The sequence below is a fragment of the Euphorbia lathyris genome, chromosome 1, assembly GCF_963576675.1.
Source record: "Euphorbia lathyris chromosome 1, ddEupLath1.1, whole genome shotgun sequence".
Classification (NCBI taxonomy): domain Eukaryota; kingdom Viridiplantae; phylum Streptophyta; class Magnoliopsida; order Malpighiales; family Euphorbiaceae; genus Euphorbia; species Euphorbia lathyris.
Window position 1 is genome coordinate 25,987,937 of NC_088910.1, and position 13,256 is coordinate 26,001,192.

The following is a 13,256-nucleotide window of genomic DNA, read 5'->3' on the forward strand; positions in this document are numbered from 1 at the left end:
AAAAAAAAGAAATTAAAGGGAGATGGAGAAGATGGTTTAATTGATTTTTATTTTTTATTTTGGGGTTTGTTTGTGATAATTAGATAATAAGGAGGTTAATTTATAATATAAATAAATATAAGGACAAAATTAACTCTTTTCTATTTGACTTTTAACACCGTTAATCAATTTAGTCTGTGTTTGCTAAGGGAATGAACCGCAAGGTACCAATTTGTAAATTTTTAAACCACAAGAGTTTCGATAAAAAAATAATACAACATATTGACATAATATCACGTTGGGTGAGATTGAATATCATCAAAATACATAATTTTTGATTGATTTATTACAGGCTAATTACAAAAATGGGTCAAATAGGAGACTCATTTATATATTTAACTCATTTACTCAACCTATTACATATCTAGACTGATTTTGTGTGATTTTTCCATAATGCCCCTAACCTTCCCACTTCCCCCTTACACGAACGTTCTCTCCCCTCTTCTCCTTGGGTGCGCGAAACGGCTGTTGGCTCCTCCATTAATGATTCCAAGACTTTTGATCTTCCTATCTTCCTTTAAATTGCACGAAATCTGCACAATTTCTCCAAATCACAATGTATTTCTCTTTTTCCTCTCTTCATCTCTTGATTCTGCAACTTCCTAATCCTAGAAAACGAAGTCATGGTTCTTTATCTTCCTGTTCCTGCTCGTTACTTGGTTTCTTTCTTCTTGTTACCATAAAAGAAATGGTTATTCTATGTTATTTCCATCATTTTTCCCAGTTTATCATATTGTTATTGTCGCTTTTAAGGGTGAAAGATGCGAAAAATGTAAGTATATGCTGTTTTTTCTGTGTTTTTCCATGAAATCACTTTGCGTAGTCGATGATTTCGCGAAGATCTGTGAAGAGAAAGAGCCTGAAACGTGACAATCTACTTCGTGAATCGATTGGTTCGCGGAGTCTGCGAGTAGAAAAGTTCGTGATTTCACTCGCAGACTTCGCGAAAGCATCGATATGCGACGTAGATCGTCACGTTTCATACCTCGCATACCTCGCGAAAATATCGATTAGCGAAGTAAAATCATCTCTTTCCCTACATATTTACATTCGCATGCTTCGCTAATCCTCATTTCGCGAAGCCAAAATCTTCTTTTTCCCTGCCTAACACGTCTAATTTTTTCTAAAGGTGGTTGATTACATAACATCCCTTTCTAGAAGGCGGCGTCCTCAGATGCAAGGGAGATGACTTTCCTTCCTGTATAGGGAGAAATTTCCCTCAAGATTGACACATTCACTTTGAAATGACTGGTTTAGAGAGATTGTGCCAATCTTGGTGTGCACCATGGGACACATCCATCCCAAAAGGTCTGGACTTCCATTTCTCATCCCAAAAGGTCTGGACTTCCTGTAGAGAGAGAAATTTCAATCTAGATTAGTCAGGTTCACTTTGAAATGATTTGTTAGGAGTTTATTGTAGCAATCTTGTTATAAATTTTGATAATTTTATGGTTTTAATGTTGTTATTGTGGCAATCATGTTGTAAATTTTAATGTTATGATTTTAATGTTAGAATTCGTTGTTGTTTGGCATTTTTTGTTATATACCACTTCGCGAATTAGCTTCAAAACACATCTAAGCTTCGCATATGCTAATTAAATTCATCAACTAAACCAAACATTAGCTTCGCAGGCTTCGCACATCCTAATTAAATTCATTAAGTAAACCCAAACATTAGCTTCGCAGGATTCGCATAAGATCGAATTTGTGAAGTCAGCCGGGAGGGAGACATGCGCATGTAAATATTGAGGGTATTATGGGAAAGTCACACCAAAACAGTCTAGATATGTAGTAGGTTGAGTAAATGGGTTAAATATGTAAATGGGTCTCCCATTTGACCTAGTTTTGTAATTTTCCCTTTATTATATTATGAAATATCCATAGTCCAATTGATTTAATTATTACGCTTTAAAAAACATATAATTTTTGATTGATTTATTATATTATGTCAAAAAATAGTCATTTCTAGTCTTTATACAAATCATAACCAATTTCATATCACCAAAATAAATAATATCGTGAGAAAAGTACCAAAAAAAAAAAAAAATTGTGGTTACATTTGTTTTTTATCGGTATTTTTGTGGTTTAAAAGTTTACAAAATAGTACATTGAGATTCATTCCGTTAGCACACATACCAAATTGACTAATGATGTTAAAAATCAAAGAGAAAAGAGTTGACTTGGTCCTTATATTTATTTATTTTATAAATTAACCCACTTATTATCTAATAATCACAAACAAACCCCTAAAAGGTTGACTTGAGTGGTTAAGAGTCTTAAATCGTTTAAACTAGATTTTAAATTCGAATCCTATTGGTCGCAAAGCTTTAATTGAGAGAGAATACACCTAAATGGTATCTGACAAGTTTTTAACCGAAAAATCGGGTAAACTATAAAAAAAAAGATAACATTGAAATCATAAATTTTGTTGACGAAGAACAAAATCTAAAATATTATTTATACCTCGTGTAATGTGCAGGCTTTTGATTAGTACTAATTTAATAACGCAACAAATTTATCACTCTTCTTAAATTTGAGGTTTTCCTTTTCAAAAAAAATTAGAATTTTCTTGTAGGAATAACATGAAGAAGTTGCTCCTTCTGCAAAGTTATGCCAAATTTTTCAGACATATCCAAATTATTTAGATTCTCTCCATTAAGAAGAGACCAATGAAAACAACGTATCAAATACCCCAAAATCAACGGTAGTTGTCGTGCAGCCATAGGCAATCCAGAACAAATCCTCCTTCCTGAACCAAATGGTATGAGTCCAAAATCATGACCTTTAAAATCTACAACAGTTGTAAGAAACCGTTCAGGCTTAAATGATAAGGGATCTTCCCAAGTTGAGGAATCCGTTGCTATTGCCCAAAAATTCACTAGCAATTGAGCATCTTTTGGTATGGTGTAGTTCATAATTTCACAAGTCTCTAGAGCTCTGCGCGGGAGCAAAAATGGAACTGGAGGATGTAATCTCAATGTTTCCTTTATACATGCATTCAAATATGGAAGTTGTGAAACTTGAGATTCATTGATTGTTTTGTTGTCGATTTCTCTTTCTAGCTCTTCTTCGAGTTTTTCCATCGTTTGCTTGTTCTTAACAAGTTCAGCCATTGCCCATTCTATTGTTGTTGTGGTAGTATCTGTCCCGGCATTTAAAAACTCATGCAAACTCAAACTACATTATAGCAATAACTTTGGCTTAACAAAAGACGAGATATTAAAGGTGATGGTCTCTAACACGACAACATTATTATCATTTTTCTGACAACATTATTATCATTTTTCTAACATTTATATCATAGATTATATAACCATACTGAGAGATATATGAAGGGTGTTACTATTTACCGCCCTATTTTTGCTTTTACCGCCCCAATTCGGACAATTTTACCCTTTTAATAAAAAAAATTAAATTTAAAAAAAAAAACGTCAATTTTGACCTGGGCGGATGCTTCACCCGCCCAGCCAATGATTTGGGAGGGTGAAACACCCGCCCAGCCAATGGCGTGGGCGGATATAGAATCCACCCAAGCCATTGGATAGGCGGGTGTTTCACCTCTCAAACCATTGGCTGGGCGGGTCAGCCACCCGCCTAGGCTGCACAAATTTAATATTTTTAGTGACGGAAAATGTTAAATCGTTTAATTTTTTGTAACGAAAAATACAAAATCGTCATAGAAAATATGCATTATGTTTATGATTTTTTTGAAAAAAAATGTAAATTTTAATGTTTCCGACATAATCATCTATTTTCGGGGTTCGGGTTGTCACATATCCATTATTTTCATAATTTTAATTATTGTTGTTCAAGTTCGTGATTTTGGAGAGAAAATTTATAGTTTTTGATCAAAATTATGAAAAATGACAAAAAAAAAAAAAAAATATCAAAATGAGGACGGTAAGTAAGAAAACAGGGGCAATAAATAGCAACCCACTATATAAATGAAGTGATTAATTACCATAGCCAACCAATTGATTTGATCATCATCGAAGCCGTTGGCAAGAAAGACATCCAAGAAATCAGTATTTTGAGGAGGTCTTTCTCTTCTTTCCTTGATGTAAATTTCCCAAACTCCAAACAGTTCTTTGATGCAAGACGATGCCTTTCTTTTCAGACCCTGAAGATCCAAGACCTCTAAAATAGGATAAAATTCAGCAATATTCGGACTAGTCGCCATCTCCATCAGCTTCCATACTGTGCCTTTCACTCCAGTAGCTTTTCCTTCATCTTCCAAACCAATTAAATCCTTTGAAAACAAAAGATTGGACAAAGTGTTGAAAACAGCAGCAAACACTATCTCTCCAATATTCACTACTTCTCCTTGTTTGGATTTCAATAACTCAATCATCTCCATCAATTTCTTTTCTCTCAGGCTAGCTTGAGATTCAATGGCTTTCGCAGAAAAAAGTTCTGTTCTGCTCAAAGTTCTCAGGAACTTCCATTGATCGGAACACGTAGGGTTCCAAACAAGAGATATACGTTCAAGAACATCGATCCCGCAGGGAACAGCTTTCCGTACGAATCTGGCAGAAAGTAAACGATCTTGATTTTTCAGAATTTCAGCAGCTGCAGGAGGTGAGGATGCGACGGTAACAACTTGAGTTCCGAGTTTCAATGAAATTAGAGGGCCATAAGATTTGGCTAAGTTAGCCATTGAGATATGCATTTTCTTTTGTAAATGAAGAATGTTTCCGATGAGTGGCCATGGCGTCGGACCTGGAGGAAGAGACGGCCGTTTCCGGAATGGAGAGATTATGTAGTTGAAGAGAAGAATGAAGATAATAGGAAGAAGATAAAAAATTGGGGAGGATTTGAGATTCACAAGTGTATCTGGGAGCGTTTGATCCATTGATTTTTGTAAGAAAAAAGTGTGTATGAGGTTTGAAGTTGCAAGTAAAAGAAGACCTAATTGATAAGGATTGAGCAGCGCTTGTTTTCTTTTTGTGCACCATTTCATAATTGAAAAGTGGGGGACACTATAGAGAAAGTCTAGCTAACTAGATTGAGCATATCCTAGCATGGGACTGCGGCAGCCGAATATCTAAGTGATATTTAATTAATATAGTCACTATAACTAGTTGATCTAAAAAGCTTCAAAACTTAAATAGTGATGTAGATTAAAGTTGATGGTGACGGGTTTGACCGTAAACCGACAAAGAACACAATCTTTTCTAGCTAAATTAGAAGGTTAATAAACCTAAGAATGAATCCTTGCTCCAACGGAGGCTCAAAATATTAGATTATCAAAAGTTGTGGCTCAATACAAAAGAGGAAGTATTTATACCTTCCTTAAATTAAATATCAAAAGACTAAAAGACCAACCTAGGGTTTAATAGGTAGTTTAACTACTAGGGGCATAATAGGGGTAGTAAAGGTTAGTGGCAGTTCTGTAATAAAAAAAATGTAATGGCAAAACAGTAATTAGTGGATGGCAGTAATTGTTCCCAACAGCAAGAACTTGGAGAAGAAGTATTCTTCGGATTGGACACACTCCGCGTAACCCTTCTCACGCCCCACGTGGTTGCGCTCCTGGACTTGAAGGCTTGCTCTGGTGGTTTTCACGCTCCGCGTCCCTAAGGGTACTCTCCACGTACATGACCTCTTGTACATGGCTCTCTCCGAAGGCTTGATCCATGCTCCGCGTATTGGGGGGCACGCTCTGTGCATTGGGGGACACGCTCCGTGTGGATGACCTTCTGGACTTTTCTCCTGATTTCAGGTTCTTCATGCTCCGCGCACTGGTAGGCACGCTCCGCGTGTCCTGCTAGTTGCTGCTGCTTTCTTCCTCCTTGGATGGCTTCCTTGCTAACTTTAAAACCGAGCTCCTTGTCCCTCTTGGCTTCGGGGTTGAGTTTAAGGAAGGGATGCCCTCATCAAATAGCTAGCCAAGATGTTAGCTATATATGTTTATTTGTTTACCAATACGAGAAATTGGATATTATTAAAAAAAACGTAAAGGTCATGTTCCGTAAATTTAGTTAGCTGATTTAATTAACAGTTTGGGCAAACTTGTTTGATAAAACTTAACTGATTGCTAATAGCGGTTTATATAAAATGATAAATAGTGACATGGTAAAACCTCTATTTGGGTTTAAAGGGTAGTAATTAGGGGTAAAATTCTTAAAAAGATGGGTAAGGTACCAAAATAGGCCTAAAGTTTTTTTTGAAAAGTATCCATTTAGGTTTTACGTATAAAATAGCATCAATATAGATTTAACATTCACAAAAGAGTATCAATTTAGATCTCAATAATGGAACGTGATACATCATCATATTACTCCGTAAAGTTCTACTAATTTTATGTGGATAGAGAAATCATAATTAATAGAGTAATATGAATAGCGTGTCATGTTTTGTTATCGTGGACTAAATTGGTATTCTTTTGTAAACGTTAAGCTTGCATTTATGTTATTTTGTACGTGGAGCCTAAATTGATACTTTCCCAAAAACAATAGACGTATTTTGATACATTGTCCCTGTAAAGAGATGAAGCAATAAACTACTTGAAAAAGCTCTTAAAACCAACTTTTTCAAAATTAGACTTTTGGACCCAATAAGCTCTTTCAAACCTCTCTTCACCAAACACTACTATTAAATATTTGACTAGTCAAAACCTCTAAAGCGGCTCTGACATCTAAATTTACGGTATTTACCAAACATGGCCAAAGTCACGGAAGAAACCGTCAATAAAAGTGCTAAAATTAAACAAAACGAAAACACTTTGTTTTTAGGTTAAATACACCATTGGTCCTAAACTTATATGGTTGTTTCAAATTGGTCACTCAACTTCAATTTATTTTAATAAAATCATTCAACTTTGAGTTTTGTCTCAATTAGGTCACTCTTACGATTTCAGTAATTAAAAAACATCGGAATGATGACATGTGTGATACATCAACATTAGTCAATTCATATATTTGACCGGAACGACACATGACATCCATGTATGCACTAGCTATCATGTGTCGGTTATTTTTACGAAAAAGAAACAAAATTTAGTTTTTTTTCATAAAAATAACCAACATGTAGCTGTCGCGTTCCATGTTGGTAAGAGATCTGAGTTGACTTCTGTTGACGTGTCACCCATGCCATTATTTCGATGCTTTTAACCACTTAAATATATCTATTTTTCTTTGCAGTGGTCATAATTGTAATGCTTCAAGGGTAGAAGGACCTTACAACATTTCTCTATAAAGCACAGATACTTCAGTTTATATCCACAAATTTGGTTAGTGATAGAGAATCATCTTGAGCAATCTGCACTTTTCATTGCTAATTTACATTTTGGTTAGGTCCTTCGTTTGAAAACTTCATATACTTCAAAGGATCAAACTGAAATTTAACGTTCCTGTTCCAAATGATCACTTAACAAGTTAGACAGAATCTCTCTTAATTGAAAATTGTGAACTGTGCTATTTCAAAATATCATGTCTGTTTATCTTATTATCTCTTAATATTATAGGCTTAATAGGCACCCAACCCCCTAAACTTGTAACTTTTTTTCACCTGGCCCCCTCAACTTAGGGGACAACCTCTCAACCCCCTCAACTCTCCAAAAACATCACATACAACCCCTTACACCCCTATGTTCGGTCAAAATATTGACCCGTGTAGAAAACACGCTTGACTGTTGACTACACCAATGCCATGTGTCACTTTTTTATTAAATTTTTCCAAGTGATTTCACCTCCACTACCGCCAACCTCAACACCTCGATAAGGCTGCGACGACAAACAGCGACAACACCTCGCATACAATAATCACTTGGAAAAATTTAATAAAAAAATGACACGTGGCATTGGTGTGGTCAACAGTCAAGCGCGTTTTCTACACGGGTCAATATTTTGACCGAACATAGGGGTGTATGGGGCTGTATGTGATGTTTTTAGAAAGTTGAGGGAGTTGAGAGGTTGTCCCCTAAGTTGAGGGGGCCAGGTGAAAAAAAGTTACAAGCTTAGGGGGTTGGGTGTCTATTAAGCCTATTAAATACTAACAAATAATTATTGCACATATTCAGAGATATTTATCATACGCCAATGAGGGTTGGTCCGAGTGGTAAGGCGTTCAACCTTTGCTTGACAGGTTTGAGGTTCGATTCCCTACTCCATCAAAATTTAGCCCCTGTAAATTCCACTCCAACTCTCATCGAGGTCTGTGGTTTGCTCTGGGAGTGGGTAGACCTACCTTTACCTAAACTTTCTACACAAACTTCATTAAAACTAGTTGCCGTGCAGCCATAGGAAATCCAGGGCAAGTCCTCCTTCCTGAACCGAATGGTATAAGTCCAAAATCATGACCTTTAAAATCTGTAAAGCTATATGCGGGAGCAGAAATGGACCTAGAGGATGTAATCTTTAATGTTTCCTTTATACATGCATTTAAATATGGAAGCTGTGAAACTTGAGATTCATTGATTGTTTTATTGTTGATTTCTCTTTCTAGCTCTTGTTCAAGTTTTTCCATAGCTTGATTGTTCTTAACGAACTCTGCCATTGCCCACTCTATTGTCGTGGTGGTAGTATCTGTCCCAGCACTTAAAAACTCCTACAAAAATCAAATTATATTAGCAACAACCTTGGCTTACCAAAAGATGAGAGGTTAGGGTCAATGGCGAATACAAGAATTGATTGGGGGGTGGTTTGCATATGCGTGCGTAATTTTTTTTTAAATCGAACTTGTTCAAAAAAAAATCGTGTACATATGTGTTATAATCTGAGTGGTTAAGAACCAATTTTTAAGTATCAATGTAAAACTTCTTAAAATTAAAATAGATTCTTAACATGTAAAAAAAACCGTGTTCAATAAAAAAAAATTGGATTTAAAGAGGGCTTATCAGGCAATCCAAATTTAGAAATTTGGATTTGAAAGAGCCTAACAAGATAAATAATATAGAAATTTGGATTTAAGGAGACCGAACCAATAAAAAAAAATTAGAAATTTGGATTAAAATTAGAAATTTGGATTTAGAAAGGGGCTAACACTTCTCGGGTCATCTTGGGGGTACTAAACCATAATGCCATTAATATTTCTTGGAGGTAGGGACGGAACCGCTCCTGATCAAGTCAATTTATCAAATACCAAATGCCCAATTTATCAAATACTTAATCACAGTTTAATCAAATCACTAATTTAGTACCATAATTTTTAAATTTTGTGGAGACATGAGGAGCGGGAACTACCCCTGGTTACGGTGATTCTGGCGACCGGAGGAGCCCGGGTCCCCTCGAACCCCTCCCTATATATGCCACTGGTTAGGGTTGATAATCCCTGACACGATAACACGAGACAACCCTATTCACAGTTGACACGATTATTATTTTTCTAATATTTATATCATTCATATATGAAGTAATTAAAAGTGATTGCTTACCATAGCTAACCAATTGATTTGATGATCATCGAAACCATTGGCAAGAAATACATCTAAGAAATCAGTATTTTGAACTGGACTTTCTCTTCTCTCCTTTATGTAAATTTCCCAAACTCCAAACATTTCTTTAAGGCAAATTGATAACTTTTTCTTGAGACCCTGAAGATCCAACGACTCTAAAACAGGATAAAATTCAGCAATATTTGGACTAGTACCCAACACCATTATCTTCCATATTGTGCTTTTCACTCCTTCATCTTCCAAACCAATTAAATCCTTTGAGAACAAAAGATTAGACAAAGTGTTGAAAACAGTAGCAAACACTATCTCTCCAATATTCACTACTTCTCCTTGTTTGGATCTCAAAAACTCAATCATCTCTGTTAATTTCTTTTCTCTCAGGCTAGCTTGAGATTCAATCGCTTTCGCAGAAAAAAGTTCTGTTCTGCTTAAAGTTCTCAGAAACTTCCATTGATCGGAACACGTTGGGTTCCAAACAATAGCTATACGTTCAAGAACATCGCTCCCCGCAGGGAATCGCTTTCCTTACGAATCTCGCAGAAAGCAAACGATCGTGATTTTTCAGAATTTCAGCAGCTGCAGAAGGCGAGGATGCGACGATAACAACTTGAGTTCCGAGTTTCAATGAAATTAGCCATTGAGATATGCAATTTCTTTGGTAAATGAAGAATGTTTCCGATGAGTGGCAATGGCGTCGGACCTGGAGGAAGAGATCCACGTTTCCAAAATGGAGAGATTATGAGATTGAACACAATAATGAAGATACTAGGAAGAAGAAGAAGAAGAAAATAAAAAATTGGGGAGGATTTGAGATTGACAAGTCTATCTGGGAGCGTTTGATCCATTGATTTCAGTAAGAAAAAACTGAGTATGAGGTTTGAAGTTGTGAGTAAAATAAAAAGACAATTGAGAATTTAAATCTGAAAAAGAAAGTCCATGTCAGAACATTAACTAGCCGTTGATTGCTTGCTTGTGCAGAATTTCAGTTACAATAAATAAGTAATAAAAGGATGGCCGCCCAAACTGCTCGATCAAACATGCATTGAACCAACAAATGATTATGACATTCTATGTTTGCTTGAATTGATAGAGAGGACACCACTGAGCCATGATAAACTCGTGTTTTTGTGATCTGTTTACATAATTTCAAAAGTTCAATGACCTAAATGCAAATTTTGATGACGGACTAAATCATCAAATGTTCATGTTACTCATGTTAGTCCTTATGTTTCTAATCAGTGAAAAGACATTGCTACTTAAATTTGTTTATTTTGCTCTGAATTGGTCACAATTGTCATGTTTCAAGAGTTGAAGGACTTTACAACATTTAATTGCAATATCATGCACACACACTTCCATTTATACACACAGATTTGGTTAGTAACAGAGAATCAGGTTGAACAATCTGTACTCTCATTGCTAATTTACATTTTGATTAGACCATTGGTTTGAAAACTTCATATATTTTAAAGGACCAAACTGAAATTTAATGTTTCACCTCAAAATGATCATTTAACAAGTTGACAGAGTTATTCTTAATTGAAAATTTTGACGTTTCATACATGTCCTTATTATTCACGTATCTCATATTTTCTATGAAAAACGCTCTAGACAAATATTCAAAATTCAAGGACCCAAAATGAATTTTAGATGTGTTTGTGTGTTAAATCTCACTATTACGGTGAACCTCAAATTTCTTTTCGCATTTCCTTCTTCTATGAATATTCTTGGTCACTATTCAATTTCGTGCTTTCTAAAGCTCATCCTTAACATTCAATTATATTTTTCTATAATTTGAAGATCATTTATGATATTTACCACCCTAACAATAACTTCTTATTTCCACTATAAAATGGCTACAAATTCGTATTTTAGCATCCGTCATTATGCAGATTCTTATGTAAACACTGCTTCTTTTATGATCCTTATGCTATATTGTTTTATTAAATGGTAAATAATTTATTAGTCCATTTTTTTATAAAAATGTCATATTACCATTCCATTAGAATAAAAAATACAGACACAACATAGAAATTAAGAGGAATAAAACCTCCCACTCATACAGGCTACAACCAGTACAAGATCCACAAAGGTAAGAAAATAGACTACAAAGAACAAAAAAAAGACTACAATGAGCAATACAATAAAAAGTACACGTGGAGTAAAAATAAAAATCATATACTTCTTGTAAGTCGATTCCCGTTGAAAACACGTTGTTCATTTGATCTAAATGCAAATTTGCCTTGGTGACAAAATCATCAAATGTTCATGTTACTCGTGTTAGTCATTGTTGTTGAAACACCTTTCCACATGATTTTGATTTGACAAAATTATTTAAGTAAAATTAAATATATTCTAAACACACTAAGTTTAAATGCTTTAATTTATTATACTAATGTGTTTGTTCAATGTTGAGTTAAATTGTTTATAAGACATAAAGACTAAAAGGCTTAAAGCCCAATACGGAAGTCAAAGCCCAAGTCAAACAGATCAAGACCACTCGGCCCGCGTGTGCAAAACGCTGCCGTTGTGTACAAAACGTAGCTCAGCAAGAGAAGGATCGAGAAGACCTTCGTTGAACAACTTCGGAACGAAGCTGCTGAGTTGTATCGACAAAGAGTACAAGACAGCAGCTGAGCAAGAACAACTTCCAGACAAAGTATTTCTACTTTGGGTAAAGTTCAGAAGACACAGAAAGCTGTCTAGTTGACCTTACCATAAATGGAGAGACATTCTGCCGGACTGACTAAAAGCTGCTCAGCACTGACCGAAGACAGAAGATACTTGAATCTGATTGGCCAAGAGCACTGAGCAGGACTGAGTGACAACGACAGGAAGTCGTTTCCCTCCAACGGTTATTTCGAAATTCGAAATGACTGATGCCTCAGACGTCTCTATAAATAGGGCCTTTCAGTTGCTTCATTTTACACAGAACTTTCATCAAGCCATTACGCTGACCAAAATTCTACTCAAAGTTCTGTGAGAAAAAGCAAAGCAAATACTTACACCAAATTATATATCTTTCGTGTAAAAGTCTAGAGTGATTATTCAATCATCTAAGGTGTCTTAGCAATTGTTGTTTAGGACAAATCTTTATCATTTCTAGAGATTAGAAACGAGAGGCTGAGTACTCGGTTATAGTACTCAGAGAGAGATTAGGAGTGAGTAGAGGTATAGAGGAAGGTACTCTTGTTATACTCAGCTTCTAAGTTGTAAAAGGTTTGATGCTCTACCGTTAAAGAGCTCAGTAGAGAATTCGAAAGCTCGGAACGTGTTCCGGGGACAGGACGTAGGCTTAGAGGCCGAACCTGGATAAATCTGCTGAGTAACATCTTTCTAACCTTAAACTCCTTAATATATATATTGCTTGCTTAAACAAAACTGACCAAGTAAAGAGGTCACGCTGAGTTGTGTGTATTGAGTATCTGAGTTCAGGAATAGACTCAAGTGCTATCTCCTGACTTAAAGAAAGAAGCTGACTTAGTCACCAGTTGATTAAGCTAGTGTCTTAATTTACTCAGCGCGCTGTGTAATTCTTTTTCAAAGAAAAAGAAGTCAGTCTTAACGTACTAAAATTTTAAATAGTTCCTATCCCCCCCTTGGAACTAACTTGTTACATTATAAGGGACCAACAAGTGGTATCAGAGCTTACTCTTTAATAAAATAATATAACATAAGAATCATAAAAGGAGCAGTGATTACATAAAAATCAGCATAATGACGGATGCTGAAATACGAATTTGTTGCCATTTTATAGTGGAAATAAGAAGTTATTGTTAGAGTGGTAAATATCATAAATAGTCTCCAAATTATAGAAAAATAC

At 35.5% G+C, this 13,256-nt stretch overlaps 1 protein-coding gene and 1 pseudogene across 1 annotated transcript; both read right to left on the reverse strand.

Annotated features, from left to right (window-relative positions):
- Positions 1-2,449: 2,449 nt before the first annotated feature.
- On the reverse strand, positions 2,450-5,036 carry LOC136225910 (probable (S)-N-methylcoclaurine 3'-hydroxylase isozyme 2). Its single transcript, XM_066014078.1, has 2 exons — positions 4,001-5,036; positions 2,450-3,200 (listed from the first exon to the last, which is right to left on the reverse strand). Exons 1-2 carry the CDS (start codon positions 4,997-4,999, stop codon positions 2,598-2,600), a joined length of 1,602 nt encoding a protein of 533 aa, XP_065870150.1. The 5' UTR covers positions 5,000-5,036; the 3' UTR covers positions 2,450-2,597.
- Positions 5,037-8,005: 2,969 nt separating this feature from the next.
- LOC136224384 (probable (S)-N-methylcoclaurine 3'-hydroxylase isozyme 2) lies at positions 8,006-10,300 on the reverse strand (annotated as a pseudogene).
- Between the last annotated feature and the right edge of the window lie 2,956 nt (positions 10,301-13,256).

Bases quoted from the DNA above. Each gene is read 5' to 3' on its own strand.
- LOC136225910 (XM_066014078.1), bottom strand. From the start codon at position 4,999: ATGAAATGGTGCACAAAAAGAAAACAAGCGCTGCTCAATCCTTATCAA. The intron at 3,201-4,000 runs GTAATTAATCAC...AGTTTGCATGAG, and splicing joins AAATCAATTGGTTGGCTATG to TTTTTAAATGCCGGGACAGA.